The 22,712-nt window shown below is 44.1% G+C and overlaps 1 protein-coding gene across 1 annotated transcript in view; it reads left to right on the plus strand.

Moving 5' to 3' along the window:
• The window catches only part of Cox10 (cytochrome c oxidase assembly factor heme A:farnesyltransferase COX10), a 104,543-nt gene that overhangs the window by 60,913 nt on the left and 20,918 nt on the right, over nt 1-22,712 (plus strand). The window contains exon 5 of the mRNA XM_050121601.1: nt 16,007-16,077. Coding sequence (XP_049977558.1) covers nt 16,007-16,077 — 71 coding nt within the window. The remainder of the gene's footprint in view (nt 1-16,006; nt 16,078-22,712) is intronic.

A 22,712-nucleotide genomic window follows, 5' to 3' on the forward strand; every position in this document is an offset into this window, starting at 1 on the left:
GTGGACAGTTGGCTTAATAAAGTGCTTGTGTTTAATGTGCAGAGCCCATGTGACAAAAACAGCAGGGCACAGTGATGGGTGCTCCCAGCACCCAGAGGTGGAGGGGAGCTCATCTCTGGGATCCCTGAGCACAGAGCTCAGCCTATTGGCAAGTTCTGGATCCGTGAGAGACCCTGTTTCAAACTGAGGTAGACAGCCCCTAATGGTTGTCCTCTGACGGCGAAATGCATGTGCACCCTCACACATGTACACCCACAGACGTACAAACATGCACACACAATCCCGTGTTGAGTTCTGTGGACCCACAGATTACAACAAGCACACACAATCCCGTGTTGAGTTCGATACTTGAACATTTCCTTCATAAACATCACAGATTTAAGTGAAAAGGCAGAGGGCACATAGAAACCACTTTGCTCGTGGTGTTTATCAGATTGTTTTGCTGTGCTATCTAACTTCAACAGATTAGAGAGGGAAAAAATAATGATGATAGGAGCCAAGGTTCCGAAGAGCCCAGCCGAGGAGAGCTGCAGCCAGGGTTAAAGGAACAGAGCTGCAGAAATTGCTTCGCCAGCAGCTCCGAAAAGTAAAGAGACTTTGAAGCGGCAGTGCCTTCTCCGAGGCAGCCTGAGTTGCCATCTGTGTACAGACCCCCCTCAAGCCGGCCTTCAAAGGGGTTTGTGAGGAAGCTTTTACGTTTCTAGTGTGTTTTGGAAAATCTAGATTTAATGTGGCTTTAAAAATATAATTTTGAACTTTTAAAAAACTTTCCACACCAAACCATTTACAAATCCTTTCTACAAAACACATAGCCACATCTATCTGTGTTATTTATTCTGTTTATGGCTTGTCTTCATTTTATTATAATAAAGGAAAATTTGAAAGCCCGTAGCCCCCAGCTCTGAACCCAGCACTGACTAAATACAGCATTAGTTTGCCATCACCCCGATTATTGAAGTGCCCCGGTTGTTCTTAGCCTCCTGATGTTTTAAGTCGTTTTCTCCACATGTTGCCCATTCCTCCAGGTTTTCCATAGTCAGAGAGGTGCAACACTGGACACTACTTATCCGGCACATGCAGCTTCCTACGGGGGAGTTTCCCTCTGTGTAGTTTCACAAGTGGAATCTCTAGCAACAAGCTGACCCCCTCTCCTCCTCCATCAGTGTGCTTCCCCTTTCCTTCCTTGCTTCATTCTTAAGCACATTGTAGTTCTAATAGTAATTTATTTAGCCTGTTAGGAGCAATAGAAAATTTAGATTATTAACCACCATGTGCTATACGTGTTTTGTATTCAGTCAGTAATCTTCAGCGAGTTTCTTCATTTAGTTCACTCTTACATCTGATTTCTTTGCTGCATAGCTTTCAGTTATTTGACTTGTGATAATGTTATTTTTTGCTTTATTTTTAATTAACAAATAATAGCATGTTTTGTTGTGTAATTGGTACATATATATACATATATATATGTATAAATATATATATAAACACACACACAAACACACACATTGTAAAATGACCAAGCCAGTCTAATTAGCACATCCTCACCACAAATGCTTGCCCTTTCTTTGTGACGAGACCATTTCAGTCCACTCTTAACTTCTTGAAGTAGCTAACACATACTAATAATTGCCACCATAGTGTGCAATATATCATGGAATAGCACATTTCCTTTAAAAATAACGTTGGTGAGTGAATGACACACCAGGATGATAAATCACATTCTTTTACACTACAGTCTCTTTAAAGACTGCTGGTCATATATTATTTAAATTTCTATGCATGAATAGTGTCTGGGACTTTCTGTCTACCTCTAACTTGTAGTGTTAATATATCTGTCTTAGATTACACTTTTATATTAGAATGTTTTAAAGTAATTATTATTAAATGTTAATTGACATATGTATTTTATATATGCCGACTATCCCTTGTAGCAATAGGGACTATTTTATTTAGTTCATTCTCCTTATGGAATAAAAGCCACTAACGTCTGATTTAGCATGGTAGTTGTTACAGAATTTAGCATCACAGACAACTATCTAATAACGCATTTGTTTTCTAATGTCTCCTTATATTATACTTCATATCTAATTAATCTATTTACCTTTTCAATCCTTTATATTTTGTGATCATTCCCGTGGTTATTGTTAATATTTTGTTCTGGCATGTTTAACTTAGAATTCCATTGTCTCACATCCAGAGAGACAACTCATCTGGTAAAGGTGCTTGTCACCAAGCCTGATGACCTGAGTTCCCTCCAAGAACACATGGTGGAAAGAGCTTGTCCCCTGATAGCCACGTGTGCAGTATGGCACATACATGCCCACATATATACACTTGAAGTAAATAAATAGAAGAAAATTTCGTTCCTGCACTATAAAGAAACAGTATATAACGTGGAAGATTTTTAAATACAGGATTTCAGAGGCTGTGACATGGCTTAGTGGGTAAAGACACCTGCCACCTGACCCACATGGTGAAATGAGGGAACCAGCTTACAAAAGTTGTCCTCTGCCTGCCACACATGTGCCATGGCATGTATGTGCCCACAAACACACACAGAGAAATACATAAATAAAATGTAACTAGAATTTTCTTTTGTTCATTTTGTTTATGAGACAGATTCTCACTGTGTAACGCTGCCTGGCCTGAGACTCAGAGAGACCTGCCTGTCTTTATCTCCAAGTGCTAAGATTATTTTTTAAAGAAAATATATATGTGTTTGAATACATCAGAATGAGCCTTGCAGCTCACGTGACATTTCTAAAGTCTCTGATGTCAATGTACTTATGCACGTTTCACAGTGTTTTATCTGTATTGTTTAGTGATAGATAGCATTTAACGTGACCTTGGGGACAGCTTTTCATCGCTTCTTATTTTAATAAATACTCTGCTAATATCTAGCCTTCTCTTCTTTCAATGTTCCCTCTCTATGTGGAAGTAAGGGATCGCTTAGGAATCCATCCTTTCTGGCTGGGCCTGGTGGTGCAGGCCTGTAATCCCAGGTACACGGAAGGTAAAACACAGAGGATTCTGCTTTCAAGGTCTGCTTGGGCTGCAGGGCAACTTCAAGACCAGACTGAGTAACTTCTGAGACCCTGTCTTAAAATAAAATAAAATAAAATAAAATAAAATAAAAATTAAAAGCAGATTTGGCACACAGCTTTTTGGTAGAGTAGTTATCTAGAAAAACACAATACTCTAGGTTCAACCTCTAGCTGGGACTAAAGGGCATCTTCCAGTTAACTGAGACCTAGTATTCAAACTTCAAAATATTAATTACTTTCTGGCCTTTTAGGCAAGATCAAGTATAGCTCTGCTTTAATAAGTTTAATGTTGTATCCAGCCTCCCTTTGAGGACTGTCTGTATGGGCTTTTGGAGCAGAGAGGGAATAGAGACTTGCTCCATCTACTCCACACTCGACCAGTCGCAGAACCACCAGGAATGGTGCGTCCCTTCGGAGGACTAAATTATTTTAATTTCTCAAAGATTAAAATAATAATTCAAAATACATTCATCTACTAATAAAAGTCTTTCCTCTGGCAAAACACTTAGTGAGGATACATTTCTTTTGTTTTTGTCACAAAATTTGGTTTCCATTTTACACAGATCCCTAAGAAGAAGCACCGTATCTATCTCTCATATCTTCAGAGATTTAGGGAGACCTGGTAGTGATGGCACACGCCTTTAATCCCAGCACTTGGGAGGCAGAGGCCAGCCTGGTCTACAGGGCTAGTTCCACAACAGCCAAGGCTACACAGAGAAACCATCTCCAAAGGAAAAGAAAAGAAAAAAGAATTGTATCAGATAGGTGAAGTAGAAATATGAAACTCTTAATATCGGGATTTGATGACCAAATACAACATACATAAGCTCTCCAGAGGTTCGTGCTAATAAAAACTGCTGTCACAAATACTTGAAAGGCATTTTCACATGTTTGCCTGGGGCATAAATGACTCTTGCAAAAGGACCTGGGTTCAGTTCCAAGTCCCACAGCCATCTGTGTAACTCCAGTTCCCAAGTTTCTGACGCCCTCTACTGGCCTCCATGGGCACTTACACATGCACAGTCAATGCACATAAAAAATAAATCTTCTAGATGTGTGTCTGTTTTACGGAGTTAAATTGATGTTTAGCAGAAAATTGGAAATAAAGTCCTAATATGCCATTTTGTTAAGCTGAGTTAAAACTTACTTAAAGTTACAGAATCCTTGAAAACCAGTTGTGAACTTTGGTCCTTATGGCTTCATCTTTCCTGGCAACACCTAATCATTTGTTTTTATCCACATGTCGAAAAAAAAAGCAAGCATCTTCCCCATTTACTGTTAGCACAAGGCTTGGAAATACTTAGTGTTGATTCAAGCTTTCCCCACACGGGTTGCCTGGCCATGCTGCTGTCCACAGCTTTCTCGGTGAGGTGATAAATATACCCTGAGCATAGGACATCACCCTCATCGTAGGATTCTCTGTGGCTTCTGAGAGAAAAGGCTTAAACGTTGAGGGTTCTGGGCAATTACCCAGCATTCCTACCCATCGTGCATGACAAATAACTTGCCCTATATAGGAATTCCCAGCCTTCCCACATCTTTCAGTAGGAACTGCCCCCTTCTCAGACATGGGCAGCCCAGCCCAGCGCTCATGTGGACTCAGCTTACCAGCCGCAGAGAAGGCAGTTTCAGTCGGCAGTGAGGCAAGGGAACACAGGGCAGGGGCAATTGTTAAAGCCTGGTAGGAGTATTCCCTCAGTGACTGCCCTCTTCCACCTGGACTTTCCCAAATAGTTTCATATTTTCTTTCCTCTAATGCAAGCATTATTTTATTGTTATTTATTATTTCAAATGAATATTTGTTGCTTTTACTCACTATTGTAGTTTTCCACTAAGAACCACAAGGAAACACATTTTATAATAGACTCTTGAAACTGCTTATTCCTTAACATATATTGTAGTTATTTCAAAATACTTTTAGGGGGTTGAGAAGAGACTTTTTTGGGGATTGTGGGGGGAATGGATAGCAGAGAAATTTTTTTGAGGTTGAAATGTGCTGTGATTGCTACAAGACATCCTCTCAGAGGTATGAGGAATATAGTAAAATGTTGATGTCTCCTAATAACCCAGTCATTTCCCTCTACAGCTTCGGAAGGGTAATGTTTGGGGCAATTTACAGAAAGCAAACGTGACCTCCTTTTAGGAGGTTGGTGTGTAGCACAGTATTTCTTGATATAAGACTTTCATTCCCCCTCTCCAGCTCCTCCCTCCTTCTGCCCTTCCCCTTCCTCCTTCTGCCCCTCCTCTTCTGCTGCCTAGAATAATCTCTCGCAGATGATTAGACAACAGGTGCCAGGAGAGCAAGGCAAGCTGGCTTTGTGCCACATGTGCCGAGTGGAGATCCAGTGTCACCCCAGGTTTTGGTGTATCGCCGTGTCCTTCCAGCTGAAATACATACTGCAGCTCCTGAGGGATTAAGTGTTTCCTTTGCTTTATAGTACAGAATTTTACAGTGTCTTTGTTTGGGAGTTCTCAGATTGCCTAATGATTTCTCTAGCCTCCCTCCCCACCCACCGTGGCCAGATGTGTCTTACAGCAGCATTCGAACCTCTCTGCAGGTTGGCCGGTTTCAGTGCACAGCTTTTCTTTATTTAATGATGACATTTAATTGTTTTGTATTTTAGGGAGCCAATTCAGAGTGAAAATGTTGTTCTATTGTTTAATCTCATTACCATGCCTAAGATGCCTGTGTAGTGTCACAGTAGCGGAGAGCTCTGCTAGGGTTTTGTTCGTTATTCAGGTCTTAGGTCTGTATTAAATCACAAGTGGGATAGTACTAGTTGATCATTTTCTAATCTTTTAAAGTTGAGGGGGTTTCTCTTTTGTTTTTGTTTTGCAGCCTCTGTTGGTGCCACTAACTTTGGTGCATTTATTTGCTTTTCAAACAGCCTTGAGACTTCAGTACTTTAAGAGGAGACTTTGAGGGAATTACAGCCTTTGGCAGCTGTTTGAATGGAAATTCCTTAGCGTTTTTCTTAGAGATTTTAGAAGGCCCTTAGCTAACCTTGAACTCCCCCCATTGACGAAGTGTGTTGAGATGGGAACTCAGCTCATTTCCCCTCTCTCAAGAGTTCACCTTGTGCTGACGTAGATAATGCCTTTGGAAGTGAAGCTGAGACGGAAGGTTGGGATGGGGAAACTTGAGCTTGTTTAGAGGTACAGGAGAGTAATCCATTGCTGAAAGACACAAGCTAAATATGCTGAAGGGATCACTGATGCACTGAGTTTCCTGGAAGGCAGGAGACGGGAGTGCCGCCTCAAATGGGGTCACCAGCCGTGGGTTGCTAGCATTAGAACAGGTTACACATGGTGGTAGGATAAGAGGAGGAGAAAGGAGCCAGCACTCGCTAACAAAGAAGGCCCTGACTAGGGTTGGAGGTGGAGGAAGAAGAAAAGCAACAGGTGCCTGAGAGTGACTGGGGAGTGATGAAAGCTGTCCTTACAGGCTGGAGCACTGGGCTTGAATGGAGCTGTAATGGTGTTACCCATGAGCAGTGAGCACCCAGTGGACCTTGGCAAGTGCCCTCCTTCGATGATCCCCCATGGCAGCTTTTCCCAGTAAAGTGCTTCTGCATGGGCACAGCTCAGAATGTGAAATCTAGGGAAAGCTAATCGGCCCTACTGTAGGTAAGCAGATCCCACAGGCAGGGACACGGTGTGTCCACCGCTTAGGAAGTACCACGGAAGAGGCAGAGACAGAATAATCTGGAGATGTGGGTGACTGAGAGCTCTGCAAGCCATGTTGGAGTATTCACTTCACTCCCTGGGTGGGGGGCAGGGCAGACGGGTTTATGCCGGAAAAGAACATGACCAGCTTTGCTTCTGGAAAGATCGCTGGCTGCTGGCTGCAAAACCAAAGGGAGCAGGGATCCTGAAAGGAAGAGGAGTTGGGGAGAGTGGTGGAAGGAAAGTGGCTAGGAGGGTTGAGCCCGAGGGACAATCTGGGCATGGGATGGTGACTATATACGATGCCTTTGAGATTAGTCTGTCTTCTCATGTGACTCAGGGAGAAGAACAGGCTATGATTGCCTAGGTTTCCCTTAAGGCTGGTTTCGGGTTAGGTGAGTTTAGAAATTATTTTATTTGGTTAATCTAGAGAGGGGCTGTCTAGGTGTTAGATCAGCTAGGTAGACGTGTTTGGTTTGAGTTTTAAGACTGTTTGGTCACGCAGTCAGGGTAGGTCTAAATCTAAAGTTATCTTCCTGATAACCCTGCAAGGCTGGATTTTAAGGTGTGCACCACCACACCTGGCTTGGGTTTATTTTCAGTTACCTTTCTTCCCTAAAGAGAAAATGCATGGTCTTTATAGACACTGAAAAATAGAAAAGATAAGAGTAATAAATCATCCTCCCTCACTACTCAGAGACAGGTAATATAAATATTTCCATTTCCTTCCATCTTTTGTCAGAAAGCAGTGTTTACAAATTGAGGTTCCCCTTTGCAGGAATGAAAGGTCACTTTACAGCAGAAGCTCTGAGAGCTAGGCACAGAATGGGCTTTCTTGCTGCTTTTACTCTAGGGCACTGTATTTGCCTTTAATATGGACTAATTTTTCTTTTGAGTCTTTCTTGTTTGTTTGTTTGTTTGTTTTGAAAGTGAAGCCTTCATGAGAGGTGGGGCATATGACCTGTTCTGAGAACATTGCCCAGTGACCATGTGTGTGAAAGCTACTTTTGATAAATACCAGATTGCCCACATTTGCTAATTCAAATTCCTCATGGGAAAAACCCTCAATGGAAATGAGTCTAGTTTGTTTACTGGAGGTAGACCAGTAGGACATTGGTAACAAGGGAAGAGTAAGGGTTAAGCATCTTAACGGCTTGTAAGAAGAAATGTTATGTGGGTCCTTCTGGGCAAGGTGCCCCTCCCTGAACTATTTTTTTAAACATCCCTTTTAATCTGGTCCAAGATTGATGGAGATATTATCTCGGACGTAAAAAGCTGTGAGCTAGATTGGAATGACAAACACACATGGACAGCTTTTGAGAAGATGGATGGAGCAACAAACTCTAGACTCCAGGGCTGTTTCTTCTGTGGCCCTTTGGAGGAGTGCTGCTCTCACTATGTAGTGCGGGGAGAGAAGAGTTTTACCTTGTTATCTAGTTGGATATATTCTCTAGCCAGGCTTACAGACATCTCCACAATAAAGGTCTACTATCTTTTTGTGTGTAGAATATAATTAATCATAGCCAAATAGTTTATCCTTTAAACCAAGCTGTATTTGTATCTTGTATCTGTGTGATGTCAACTCACAGGGCTCAGGAACACCACAGGATAGGTTGTCTGTGAGAAAGGTTAGTTAGTAAGTGTATTTTGTCTCTGAGCATCAACTGTCTGGGTTAACAGAAATTCTGCGCTAAAGTGAAACCGTGGTATGATAGAAAAGCACAGGCACCACTGTCGGCTCTAATAGTTATCATTGTGCGACTGCAAGAGGATAAAATGGTGCCTTTACTGCTCTAGGGCTATTGACTTGGCTCCCAAACTGATTACAGTGTAGAAATTCCTATAATTTACTAAAACCCATCAACTGCTTATGGGGAATACCCTTGCTCCTGTAGACAAGGTCTTCTGTAGGTATGGTGCACACCGAACGAAATGATCTGGTTATTAGCTTTACAGCACATTGTAAATAGCTTTGCCTCTCTGCCTGGCGCCTTGCCATTTCCTTCGGAGGTTGTGCTTTTCCTTTGCTATATAGAAACTTGTGGTTTGAGTGTGAGCAGTGTGTCACTCCACTAGCACCCTCCCTGGCCTTTGAAGACAGTCCCCAAGGCCTGTTGGTTCTGAATCTTTTGTCTTGAGATGAGAAGAGACTCGGCTTCCTATTTGAGATACTGGGATGGGAGGCAGAGAGCACTGGTGCCTGCTTCCTGCTTCCTGGAACAAGTGTACCTGCAAGAATAGACAAAGCAGACTTGGGCCAGAAGAGTGATGGCTGACATCATCTGGAGGTGACTCTGCCATTCCTACGAGCAGCTTACACAAGATGCAAGAGCCTGCAAGGCCCCTGTTCTCTAGGCTAGCTTGGCTTTTGTTTCCACTGCTGTTCACTCTAGGATGTGAGCAGTACAGCTAATCTTGGGATTGTTGGAGGGCAGAGAGCCCATGGCAGAATGTGACAAAGAAGCCTGGAAACCCAAGGAAGAAAGTTCAGAATGAGAAATGACCAAGTGATTGGTGGATTTCTACTAGGGCGGTGGGGCACAGACTGAGAAGAAAAAAAGAAAAAAAAAAAACTTCTTCTGAGTCTTCTGAGAATTTAACATAGACAGAAAATAAGTTGTTTCCTGTGGGGCAAGTGAGGAATGTTCGTTCGGAGTCTCTCTTTCCTCATGGTCCTGGGACACTGGAGACACACACAGGAGGCTTTCAGCTAAGCTAGAGAAGGGGGGGTGGGTGAGGACCTTGCAGATCTCTGCTCACTAGAATCCGCATTGTTCTCTCCTCTCATTTTCTTTCTCCCTCATGTCGTTCTGTGGCCACTGGCAGTGAGAAAGAAGCTGGTCATATTTCCCTGGGCACTCACCGCCTTGTACTATCCTAGGGAAAGAGTCTCAGCTGGTCCAGTTTAGATCAGGTTAGCTTTCAGGGGACCCATCACTGTGTTGGGAAGTGTGGAGAAGTGACTGGTCCTGTGGCCACACAAACCCTGAGCAGAACCTTCTACTAAAAGAGCATCTCGGACCCAGTGCAGCTGTCTGGAGTGCACTCTCTCCAGTGTGGCACTCTCAGTGCGTTCTGGACTCCCCTGGGTACAGCTCATCGTCTTTGTCTTTTATTGCATGGTCCATAAATTTGACCCTCCAACTCTGAGGTGTTTGACTAGGAACTGGCCTCTGTTGAATCATCGAGCTCCTTTCTGTTGCTCTTCTCTGGTGGAGCCATACAGTGCAGCAGCCACCTCCAACAGCATTCACGTTGTGGTGGGTGGAGCAAGGAATCTGGGGGTGATATAGAGCGTGTGGGAGTGTGGCCATACTCTATATGCCATACTTCCCCACTCCATATATGGGACTCAAACCTCTGCAGCATCTTGAAAGCAGTTTCCCCTTGGGTGTCAAGGAAACCGTATGTTCTGAACATTTGTATCACATTTGTCTTACTATATGAAACTTTGAGTTGACTGTTTCAGAAGTAGTTAAAGCCAAGCTAAATGATAACGGGATAGACAAAAAGTTATAAACCCCAGGGAAACATGAGTAGACAGCGGCTGCTGTATGTCAGGTCTACAGTCTGACTGCTAAAGCGTGTACACTTTCATCTGAACATACTCTGCTCTGTGGATATCCAAACCATTCCATCTTCCCTATCCAGATGAACTGATTCATGAAAATTCCTGAATCATGAGCAAACACATGTATATACCCATGCACAGAGCTCAGGTCCCCAGAATACCACCAGTTTCTATAGCATGTTAACCTTACATATATTGACATAACATAATTTGTGATTGAAATACTCATGAGTCCTGTGAAATGAGATTAATATACATATTTCAGTTCAAAAAGAGAAAACATTTCAAATGCCTAAAAAATGAATTTAAAAATTTGGGACTGGGGATTGAGAGATGGCTCAGAGGTTAAGAACATTGCCTGCTCCTCCAAAGGTCCTGAGTTCAATTCCCAGCAACCACATGGTGGCTCACAACCATCTGTAAAGGGGTCTGGTGCCCTCTTCTGGCCTGCAGGCATACACACAGAATATTGTATACATAATAAATAAATATTTAAAAAAAATTTGGGACTGGGTGGGTGATAAGAACATTTACAACAGAACCTTTTAACATGAAACTTTGGCTAATTCTACATAGAATGTGGATTCTGGTAGGAGAGCATTGTAAATGCTTACAAATTGCCCATCACTTTTTACTGGATATAACAGTCTGTACATATAGGCATTATTTGCACTAGTGGTTCACTGAGTACTCATTTACTGTTTCTCTTTAACATCTAAATCTTATATTCACATCTCAAGAAGTCTGTCACTTGGATTAATAAGTAATGAAAATCCACAGACTCTTTAAAACCATTTTTAATTGCATGCATGTGCATGGGTGTGCAGTACCACCTGTCTACCACGGGACAGTTCGCAAGTGGGGCAAGGGGCTGGGGATTGAAACACACACACGTAGACATACACACACACGGGGTGGGGGAGGTCATCCTTGAAACAAGAATGCCCCCTTTATTGTATTCCAGGGCAGCTTATGTAGGGCTCTCCTTGACTAATGGCCATGCCCTAGCTCTTGGGACTTTTCAGCTGCTAGCCCACCAGAAACCACTTCCCTGCAATCAGGAACTCATAAGGGTCTTGTTCAGAGCAGCTGCAAGCATAGTAAAACGAGTTTACTCCGGCAGGCAAGGGGTCACAGAAAATTCAGGGTCTGAGGGTCTGCAGTCCCCAACACATGGGTATGTGCAATACCTATAGAGGTCAAAAGCATTGGCCCCATAGAGCCAGTTTATTGGTGGTTGTGAGCCATCTGCTACAGGTGCTAGGACCTTGAACTTGGGTCCTCTGCAAGACCGGTACATGCACTTAACTACTGCATCTCCTCTTCAGCTCCAGTCATTTAAATAGAAGCCATGTTGAGAGTAAGGGCAGACACCCATGTCAATGATAATTTGATCAGAATGTCAGACCCACTATGAGTAACATAAGGAATATAGAGGGATCAGCTCCTCTGCAATCTGAGTGTTGATCAGATTAATGTAGGGCTATTTTGCTTGGTGCTGGATCTATAAGCAAAGCCATGATCAGGAAAGAAGAGGAACAGTGTGGAGTCTGGAACACAATGAAAAGTGAGGTCAAACTGAACCATCTGGACTTCTGCAAGCAGCTGCCACTGATGCTCCAGTGACATGCAGAAGAGCAAAATGGTACATTTTGACAGCGAGCAGCACACAAACTTGGCCCAGGATCCTCAGAAGCTGGAAGAACTCAGAAACCAGCTGCAGGCCTGGTACTGCTGGAAGCCGGCAGCTTGGCCACCAGATCTACAACTGAGTGTGAGCTACAAATAGCACCTGACACCATACCAGCTTTCCAAGAATCAACATGGCTGCTGCTTCTAAGTCTCACGCAAGCCCTGTAGCGGTCTCTAACCTACAGCTATGCAGGAAGAGGCTTTGAGCAATGTAGTTCCAGTATAAGCAAACCGACATCAAATAGAGCCATCATAGTTCATCCCTCTGAGCATGACCCTCAGATGCAAAAGGACCATAGCAAAATATCATTTATGCTACTACATTCACCACACAAAGGCACTACTGTCTCCCCCAAAGGGGGGAAATCATTATTTGTCTTTGGGTACTACCCATTGTCTTCAAGCCTTTTGGCTTCTTGATACTGCATGATTTATAGTAACTAAGATGTGAGAAGCAAGCCAGGAACCAACATTTGAGAGACTTTGGATTTGACAGGGGCGGGGGATAGAGTATCCAAGATAGGGTTTCTCTATAGCTTTGGAGCCTGGAGCCTGTCCTGGAACTTGCTCTGTAGACCAGGTTGGCCTCAGACTCAGAGAGATCCGCCTGCCTCTGCTAGGTGCTGGGATTAAAGGCATGCACCACCACCACCCAAGGAGACTTTGAATTTTTAAAGAGATGTTAGATATTTTAAAGAGGCTGAACTCTTAAGATTTTGAGTGAATTTTTAAAGACTGTGGGACTTCCTAAATTTCTTAAATAGCTCAGAATACAATTTTGCGTGGTTTGTTTTTGGTTTTTCAAGATAGGGTTTCTCCATGTAGCTTTGGCTGTCTTGGACCAGGCTGGTCTCAAACTCACAGAGATCCTCCTGCCTCTGCCTCCCAAGTGCTGGGATAAAAGGCGTGCCCCACCACACATGACCTTTGCTTGATTCTCCATGTGTGTGTCTTGGTTGTTTTTTGTCATCTTAATGAAAGCTAGAGTTATCTCAAAGATGAACCTCCATTGAGAAAATGCCCCATCAGATTGGGCTCTTGATTAAGTATTGATTAAGAGCTGGTGCCCTTCCTGGGCAGTACTCCTGAGTGTTATAAGAAAGCTTAGTAAGAGCCAGGGGAGCAAGCCAGGAATCCATGCTCCTCTATGGTCTGTACTTCCTTTCCTGCCTCCAGGTTGCTGGCTTGCGTCCCTGCCTCAGTTTCCCTCAGTGATGGAGTATGAACCAAGAGCTGTAAATTGAAATAAACCCCCCGCCAGCTGTTTTTGCAAGCGATGTTTGATCTCAGCAATAGAAAGCAAACTGAGACAGAAATTAGTACCAGAAGTAGAGTATTGCTGTCACAGACCTGACTGTGGTACTTTGGGGGGTGGCGGAAGTGTTTGGAACCTGGGGCTGGAAAGGCCGTTGCTCGCAGCATAATGAGCTGTTGCGGGAACTCAGAGATCTGAGTACTGATGCGATATTTCAGGAGGAAGCAAAGACTATCAAGACTGTTTGTTGAGATTATTGACTACGGATTTGTGGCAGTGAAACCTTTGCTTTACTGGGACAATAGATGGTGATTACCTGGGCTGAAAAATCAGCTTTGATTATAAGAAACACACATCATTGAGGTAAAATCTGGGGTATTTTTGCAAGCACAGTACATTGACACTGTGACAGAGTGGGACAAGACTGCGTCTCATACTGGCAGCTAAACTTGGTCTGCCAGGTGGTAGTTTTGAAAGGCAAGAAGGGGTGGTAGAAAGTAACTGAGACTTGGCACTGGAAGAGGCCAGGAGAGGCGGTTGGTAAAGGTGACACAGCCTGAGTTACAGTGGAAACACTAGGATTACAGGGGTCATGGAGAGAAATTGACGCTTGACACCATGTAGCAGGGTCATAGTCCTTAAGGGTACCTAGAGAGGTTTCTGATGCAGGTGCGGCCTGTGGAGACCCTGGCATATTGCAGTCAACGGGACTACGGGAAGAGTGCCAAGGGTGTGCGTGGCAGGTATGGATTGAAGCTGACCTGAGCCCATGAGACAAGCTTTGTGTACTTAGGATGGAGGAGCCTGAAGGGGGCGAGCTTCTCTGGCCCTTTGAAGCCCAAAACATGAGTGAATCCCAGACGCAAGACACTGAGCTGCAGGATTTAATTTACACTGTTGGAGTTCAGTTTTCATTTGATTTGTTTGTAACCGTGTCCCGGTTCTTCATCCTTAGAGTGCAAAGTATGTAACTTAATTTTGAGTTTATAGGAATACTTGAGAGACTTTAGATTTTAAAGAGATTTTAGGTAGGCTGAATATTGAAAGTGTTTGAGTTTTTAAAGACTGTGGCTTTCAAAAGTTGGGATATGTTTTATATTGTAATGTTGCTATTAGTATAAGATCTTGGATATAAACAAGAAAGAAAAGATATTGGTATCTCAAGGTAACAAGTGGTCACTTGTCCTGCTTGGTTTTTGTTTGGTTGGTTGGTTTTTATTTTGTTTTTTGTTTTTGTCAACTTAGCACAAACTAGTGCTATCTGGGAAGAAAAACCTCACTTGAGAACTGCTCCCGTCAGACTGCCTGCAGGCAAGTCTGTAAGGCATTTCGATGACTGATGTAGGAGGACCCAGTGTACTATAGGTAGTATCCCCCCTGGGCTGGTGGTCCTATGTAGTTTAAGAAAGCAGACTGAGCCAGCCATGGGGAGCAAGTTAGTAAGCAGCATTTATCCATGGGCTCTGCTTCAGTTCTTGCGCTCAGGATCCTGTCTTGGCTTCCTTTCCTCCGTAATGGAGTGGGACCAGAGCATTGTGAGCTGATATAACCCCCTAGCTGCTTTTGGTCGTGGTGTTCAGCACAGCAGTGGAGAGCACACTAAGACATGTGTGCTTGTCAGAGGCGGCGTCAGGTGGATCCTGTGAGTCCCCCAGCCCTTCCTACACTGCCCTCAGCAGCAGTGTTTCCCCTGATCTGTAGAGAGCTCAGAGTGCAGAGCCTAGGATTTGGAGCTACAGTTTGCACACATGTTCATGCGATTCCTATCGCCGAAGTAGACTCGGAACAGACGTTCCTGAAATCTGTTAAACACGTTTTTCTTGAAAAAAAAGAAAAAGATTTCATGCTCATATAAGTTTTGGAAACACTGAGTAAGCAGCATTAATTACATTTATTCATGTTAGTATTTTCAGACTCCTTATCGCACTAATATGATTTGACCATTAAGTCATTGTGGGAGTAGCTCTCAGGGTTATTAAGGAACATGGCTGGAGATAGACTAACTTCTATTGAATTATCGTTTCTTCTACTGATTTGCTTCAAGCACAGTCAAAGATTTTCTGAAATACCTCAGTCAGATTTTAGATTACTGTTATACCCCTAAAGTTGACAAGTTGGCTCTGATAACATATTATAGAACGTATTTATACAGTTTATCAGGGGTTTGGAAAATGAGTCTTAAAAATTTCTTGGACATTGCCTTTGACAGGTAACAGCAAAAATTGCACTTTAGTATATGGCAGGCTGTTGAGTGTGTTATCTGGGCTGGGATGCTGCAAGCTTTATGATCATGGCCCTATTGGAACACATGAAATCCAACCTGTGCCAGGTAGAGCAAAAGGTTCAAAATCACAGCCTCTCCTCAGTTCTTTCCCTGGGCGCATAATCCCTCCTGATCCAGTAGGCCAGTGCTGATGGCGGATGCACGGGTCTACGGTGTGTGAAGGACTCTGCTGCTTTAAACCTGGAACAATGGCATTAGTGGTTGTAACTGTGTATTTAGCAGTTTTAAAGAGAACAAAAATACACATTCTTTACAGTACATTTTTTAAAAATTTGTTTTTCTCAGAGAATTTTTCTCTAAGAAATGACAAAATTCATGTTATCTAAATTGAGATGGGAAGTGGGTGGGAGATCCTGGGTCTGGTCTCCAGCAGCATCCCCATCCCCTAAAAAGACAGGAGGAGGGCAGAGTTTACTGTGGAAACGCTTCAGTACCAAAGCAGAGCTGGTTCAAACGATTAATACCTGCTGTCTTCTTTCTCTTTCTTTTCATAGTTTTTTGAGGTGCCATTTGACTCGAACATGAATAGAACAAAGAACAGGCCCCTGGTTCGCGGACAGATCAGGTAAATCGTGACTCTTCTACATTCTTGTATAGTCATTGACTTGTTCATGCTGAAGCTTGTTGAACTGTTGTCCACTCAGCTAGGTCCCACGACCTATCTAGTCTCGGGTTCTTGGCCTCACTAACAGTGTCATGAGTTTAATCAAACAATGGACCTCAAATCCGGTCAAAAATGCTGGCTACTCTCATATTTGCACCGCTATTGTACCAGTATCAGGCAGGCAGGCCGCTGTTGTAGCTGTCAGGGTTCGTTGCTGGGTAAGACTGGTGATTGCTTTCCTTCTCCAGCAGCGTGTGCAGCCCCTTCCAGCCATGTGTGCAGTGTCTGTCAGTCCTCCAGTGTGTGTGCAGTGTCAGTCAGTCCTCCAGCGTGTGAGCCCTGTCAGTCAGTCCTCCAGCCGTGTTAGTGTCAGTCAGTAAAGGTGAAGCATCCCGTTGAGTACCAGCTAGATTTCTTCATGTTCTATGCTATAAGTAAATGATGTCTTTAGAAATGGGGTCTTGCCCTCAGGTTGTAGAGAATAACCAATAGCATTGGCAGTTTAGCGTGGGGGGGGGCGGGGCACTATTGGGACTCCTTTGGTCAAATACTCAAAAAGGTGTAACTCATTAATGGTACTGAGGATTTTACTTGGTAGTATAATATGTCTAGTTGGGATATTGTCTTCCCCAATAGACAGTAAGTCCATTTAAGTTCTATTCATATATATATATATGAATATATATATGTATATGTATATGTGTATATATATATATATATATATATATGTTAGGAAGCTTCTACAGCAGTAGGTTCCACTGTGGCTTCCCAAAGGCCTTTGGTGTTATTTATCCTACCCTATCTTTCCTGCTCTGCTCTGTCCTCCCATCTTCTTCCCCATGAGCTCCTCCTGATTTCCCATTCTTCCTTTATAACAGGATATTATATTTCCCATTCCATAGAAGATACCCAGAAAATGGCTTGGTTTTGTTGTTGTTGGTTGTTTGTTTGCTTGCTTGTTTACTGCACTTACCAACAGGACTGTCATAGACTCTGGGGGCAGTAATGATCAAGGATTCTGTGTCTTACAGGATACCCACTTCTTAAGCATCTTATATAATGTGCCAGACACTGCATAGGGACCAATTCTAGGTGATGTGTAAACACAGAAAGGGGTATCTAACCCAAGCACAGGACCTCCCTCTTGTTTCATCTACCCTGTTTATTCTTCTGTATGGATCACTGTTCTGGGCCCAGGGCTTTGGAGATCTCTGTCTGGTGCCCTGCAGGCATGGCAGGCTGTGTGTTACTATCTCTCTTTTTCCTTACATTTCTTCATTTGTTTTCTAAACCAGGCAACTGGAGGCAGCTTTGAACTTTCTATTAACCCTGTCTGTTATTTACTATTTCCTGGTCTTTTAGCCTCCTGGACTGTCCTGGAATCTGTGTCCTGTTGTCCATGGCTGTTGCCAAGGACCACCTTCAGCTCAGTGCAGGTTGATCTGCAGCCTGGCTGGCTTCCCTGCCTTTATCATCCTTTTCTTTTGCTTCTACTCAGCTGGCAGATGCATCTTCCTTAAGTGATCATACTGCTTCTGGCCTAAAACCTTTTTACAAAATGTAATTAGACAAAATGTTTTGTTTCTTTACTGTGTTGCCAGAGGTCTTTTCTCATCCTGAGTGCTGTGGTCTCTTGGTTTCATGTGCCCTCATTCCCATGCCACACTCTCTCCAGTCTGCCAGGCATGCCACCTGTGTCCGCTGTGACCCGAGAACCTTGTCTCTGGTGCTGTAGGCTTTGTCGTGCTGCTGCCATTGCTCTTAGTGCACGTTGCTGTCACAGCACTGCTCGGTACTGTCTACTCCTGATTCCCTGTGAGACCACAGTGTGGTAGAGACCATGTGATGTGCCGGTGAACATAGCCAACTAAGACAAAGCATGCATAGCACATGTGGCCGAGTGCTGATGACTGTTGTCTTCATTGGGTTTTCTATGGCTGCAGTAAAACACCATGACCTAAAACAACTTTGAGAGCAAGGGGCTTATGTTATCTTAATTTGCCTGTCACCCACCATCACTGGGCAAGTCAGAGCGGAACTCAAGGCAAGAACAGATACAGAGAGAGGCCATGGGGAACACTGCTTACTGGCTTGCTCCTCTTGGCTTACTCAGCCCGCTTTTGTAGACAACCCAGGACCACCAAGCCAGTGGTGGCAGCACTCACAGTCAGTAATCAAGGCATTACCCCACGGCCTTGCCTACAGGTCAGTCTATAGACATTTTCTCATGTAAAAGTTCTTCCTCCCAAATGACTCTAGCTTATGTGAAGTGTGCTAAAACTAGCCAGCGCACCAGCACAGCAATGATGAGCTGTAACATGGAGGGCTGCCTGGCTTGTTTGTTTGGGTTTCTGTCCTGCCCAGTTTCCCACATCTGTTTAGCCCCAAAGAAAATCACACATAGTTCTCCATAAATTATAAGCTGATTGGCCCATTAGCTCTAGCCTCTCACTGGCTAACTCTCACATCTTGATTAACCCATTTTTCTGATCTATGTTAGCCATGTGGCTCAGTACCTTTTTTCAGTGGGGCAGATCACATTCTGCTGCTTCGGTGGTCTGGGCAGGAGAGGGAGGAATCAACTTCCTCCTTCCCAGAATTCTCCTGTTATTATTACATCATATTTACTTCCTGTCTGGCTTTCCCGCCTATATTTCCTGCCTGGCCAATCAGCGTTTATTTATAATATGATTGACAGAATACAGACAATTCTCACGCACCAATGAGCAGATGTACAAATATATGAACAGAGACCGACAGGCAGTAGAGAACAGAATCTCCCAGGCCAGAGAAATGCAGAAGTCTAGATATTTCTTGATTCCCTAACATTTTGGTCAAACAAGCACACATGACATAGACTGGCATGGCCCTGAGAAGTTTGGGAGTGAAGAATGAATAAATGAGCTTTAAGACTAAGGAAGGTGAGCACACACAAGATGGCAAAGCAGGTAGAGGTGCTTGCTGCCAAACATAACCACCTCAGTACAATCCCCTGGGTCCATATGGCAGAAAGAGAACTGATTCCCACAAGTTATCCTCTGATCTCCACAAGCATACTGTGACACACACACACACACACACAAATAATAAATAACAGGTATATAAATCGACTAAGAGGAGTGCACCCTGACAAACCAATAGAATTCCGATTTGCAGTGTTAAGCCAAGACAGGCCTGGACACAATGGACAGTGTAGAGCAGATGGCATACACTAGGGAACAGGGAACAGGATGATATGAGGCGAAAGCAGGAGAAACCATGGCAAGAACTAATCTGGATTAGCTGTAACCTGGGAAGCCAGGAGCCAGTCCTAAGTGTGGGACGCTGGGGCCGAGTATCCACAGGAGGGAGAAAAATGGAGGCCTATTACATGTCCCAGAGGATCTCGTGACAGCTAGAAGCAGGAAGGCAGGGAGAGGGAGTGCTGAGTTTTAATGTTGAAGCTTCTCTATGACATGGCTCTGCACTACGTTTGTCAGGTCCTACGGCTTTACCTGCAGGTCTCAGGTAACCCAGGAGGTGGAGGAGCCGAGAAGAATTAGGACATGATCGCAGGGACTTTGTGGGTCTAGTGTGGGGCCTAGTCCTCAGCCCACCACCACGCAGAAGGATAACTCCTCGTCACTTAGGCAGGAGGGAGTCCACAGGCAGCCCTCCTCAGTGCAGGCCTCCTGCTGGCCAAATGCTGAGTACTGACCCACTCCGCCTTTGCTTCTGCTCCGCCTGCAGCTTCACTAGCCCAGGCTCCAGCTTTAGTGAGCACAGACAGTGTTCCCTAGACTTGTGTGGACATAACCTGTGTGTCCCTTATGGATGACGTCAGGGATTTTGAAGGATAATGTAGAGTCTAATAATTTCACCTATATAAACTGAATACATTGTGGGACTGGGCTTCACGCACTTCAAGATGAAAGTGCACCCAGGCCTGAGACAGCCTTAGCAGCCCAAGTGCTGCTGCCTGTCCTTAAAATGTGCTGTGTTTTGTGCAGCTTGTTTACCTGGGGAGAGGGTGACACTGTATATTGTTGATACATAAGGAGTATTAAGTTAATTTATTATTTTTTAAAATAATGAAAACATATTCTTTATATTTTAAACATGGAAATTTTCTATATCTTTTTCATTAGAATCAAAAAGGGAAATAGAGCTGAAATAGAGTCTAATGAGAATAAAACTTTACAAAATTATATTCTTTGTCTCCCCTTTCCAAGAAAGTACAGAAGGCAGTTTTAATTATTTCCAGTGGCCTGTATAAATGTCTGTGCTCGACCCTGGGGTTCCTGGCACCAGAAAAGGCCACTTCCTTTATTGTTCTGCTATCACTTACCATTTAAAAACAATTGTTCATCTTAACCCATTTGGAAATTACTACCTCCATTTTCTGCATGAGTGTCCTTATGTCAAGATGGGTGCCTGAACTCATCCTAAAACATACAGGAATGGTTCTTTGCCACCCGAGTATCTTTCCTGGGCCTGCTGTGCCTTACAATAGCACAGGTACTTAATAGACACATCTTTACATCTTCTCTGTGTTTCCTGTGGAAACACTTGACCCTGTGGCTTTCTGCTTTTTCCTTCAGCTCTGGGGCCATTGTGGAGGAATTATTTATCAGACTCTTTAGTGGCATAGGGACCACCATGTGACTTGAGCACATCACTCAGGAAGTGTCTCAGATGCACATGAAGCCTCCCGGAGCCACGGCGCTCTTGCCTAAAGAGCTCTTGCATCTGCCTAGAAGGAAGTCTGCAGAGAAGTGCTCCAGGGGCTTCGTAATGGAGCTGTCTTAACCTCGCTGTCATCTCCATGAGTGTAGCCCTGTTGGAGCCAAACCACTGCAGCTTTTCCCCTGGGAACATGTGATCCCTGGCTTCACATTGACCACTTCTATTGGCAATTGGTGTTTGTCATGTACAAAGTTAAGAGGTGGTTTGCGTCCAAGGTCTATGGGGCTCAGTTTTTCTATTCTCACTAGCGGATCATTTCTTCCTATCCCTTCTGTCACACAAGTGTCCTTGAACTGCCCGATCGAGTGAGGCCTCATCTCCGTGAATACTGGTCCTAAAGGATAAAATGGATTCAGTAGTTCAGGGTCCCTGGAGGGGCGATGTGAAGTGAATATCCCCAAATTTTTTCCGAAGATTGACTTCAGTTCCTGTGAGGATAGGAACAAGCAGTCGTCCACAGTCCTAGGATCTGTGGGAGGAGCTGTTGGGAACTGGCTTGTCCTCCAGGTTCTGCCCGGTGCTGCTGAGAGGGTCATTCTGCCCAGACTCACGCTGAGACCTCTCCCAGGACTCTTCAGCCACGTGCTCCCTGGGGTCTCCTCTCTGGCTTAGTACCTGGACATGTTAACTTCTCTCTCCTCCACAGACTTCGGCCAGCCAGTTGTGTGCAGTGGTTTCTCCTCCTTGGAGAGAGCATCCCCCTTAGCATTTGTGTACAGCTGACTTCCTGTCTCCAGCCGCCTCTGCTTCTCTCTGCATCACACTGTATTTTGCTCTCTGCCAACCCACTGCACCCCGTTCTCACTTAAATTCATGCATTCCTGAAATGACCAGCTCGGCCCTAGCCCCCAAAGTCTTCAGTTCAATTCTCTAAGTAGAAAGCTTCACCTCCATAAGAAAAAAACTTGGTAACCCAAGTATGAGCCTGGTAGTTCACCCCTGAGCCAGATCACTGGAGCAACAGAAAAGCGAACAGTAGCAGTTAACCATTAGAGATGCGCAGAGGACACCGAGGCCGCCTGTGCCTAGGAAGCTTACACCTAACGGAAGTTTATGCTTGGTCAGCTGTTCATCTCAGGCCCGGGTCCACCTGAGAATTCTGAAGCTGCAATCCACTTCTCCCGCTTCAGCGCATCAAATTCTGTCACCACTTCATACTCAAGACTTAAAGGGCTTTTGTTTGTTTGGTTGGTTGGTTGGTTGGTTGGTTGGTTGGTTGGTTGGTTGGTTTTGGTTTTGGTTTTTTGAAACTATGCAGCACCTGCTGTCCTAGAATTCACTTTGTAGACCACCGGGCTGGTCTCAAACTCAGAGATTCCTCAGTCTCTCCCTCCCAAATATCGGGACTAAAAGTGTGTACCGCCACACCAGCTGAAATTTCTTAAACTTAGCAGTAAGTAGCTGCATTTGTTTTGCCTAGGAGGCTGAGGCTGAGGCTTACCTCTTCTCCCCTCTCCTCTCCTCCATCTGACAGGTCTTCCCCAGCATTGTTTCAGTGTTTTGTCAAGGTTGAAGCTGTTTTTTCAAGAGTACAGAGGGATGTAGAAACTTGTAATCTACTGTCTTAATCAAACTTGAACTTCTCCAGTTTAAACTTCCAGTGTGCCTATATGAGTGGTAGTTCAGTGATGCTCCTGTCCCTGGTCTGCCCTGTTAAATTCATATTTCTTAATAGCACCAAGGCCTATTGTTTGTTGTAAATGTTTTCGAATTCTCCCTTTTATTCCCACTCATCAGAATGTATTGATTACCTGTGGTGTTAACAGCGTGGTGTGCTTTGTTTGTGTAATGCTGAAAACATCGTAAAGTGGGCAGAGAAACTGGATGTGCAGACTGCTTAGCAGACAAGGCTGGGCAGTCCCAGAGTGCTT

This window comes from Alexandromys fortis, unplaced genomic scaffold (genome assembly GCF_014885135.2).
Source record: "Alexandromys fortis isolate MF-2015 unplaced genomic scaffold, M_Fortis_MF-2015_v1.1 scaffold_199, whole genome shotgun sequence".
Lineage (NCBI taxonomy): Eukaryota > Metazoa > Chordata > Mammalia > Rodentia > Cricetidae > Alexandromys > Alexandromys fortis.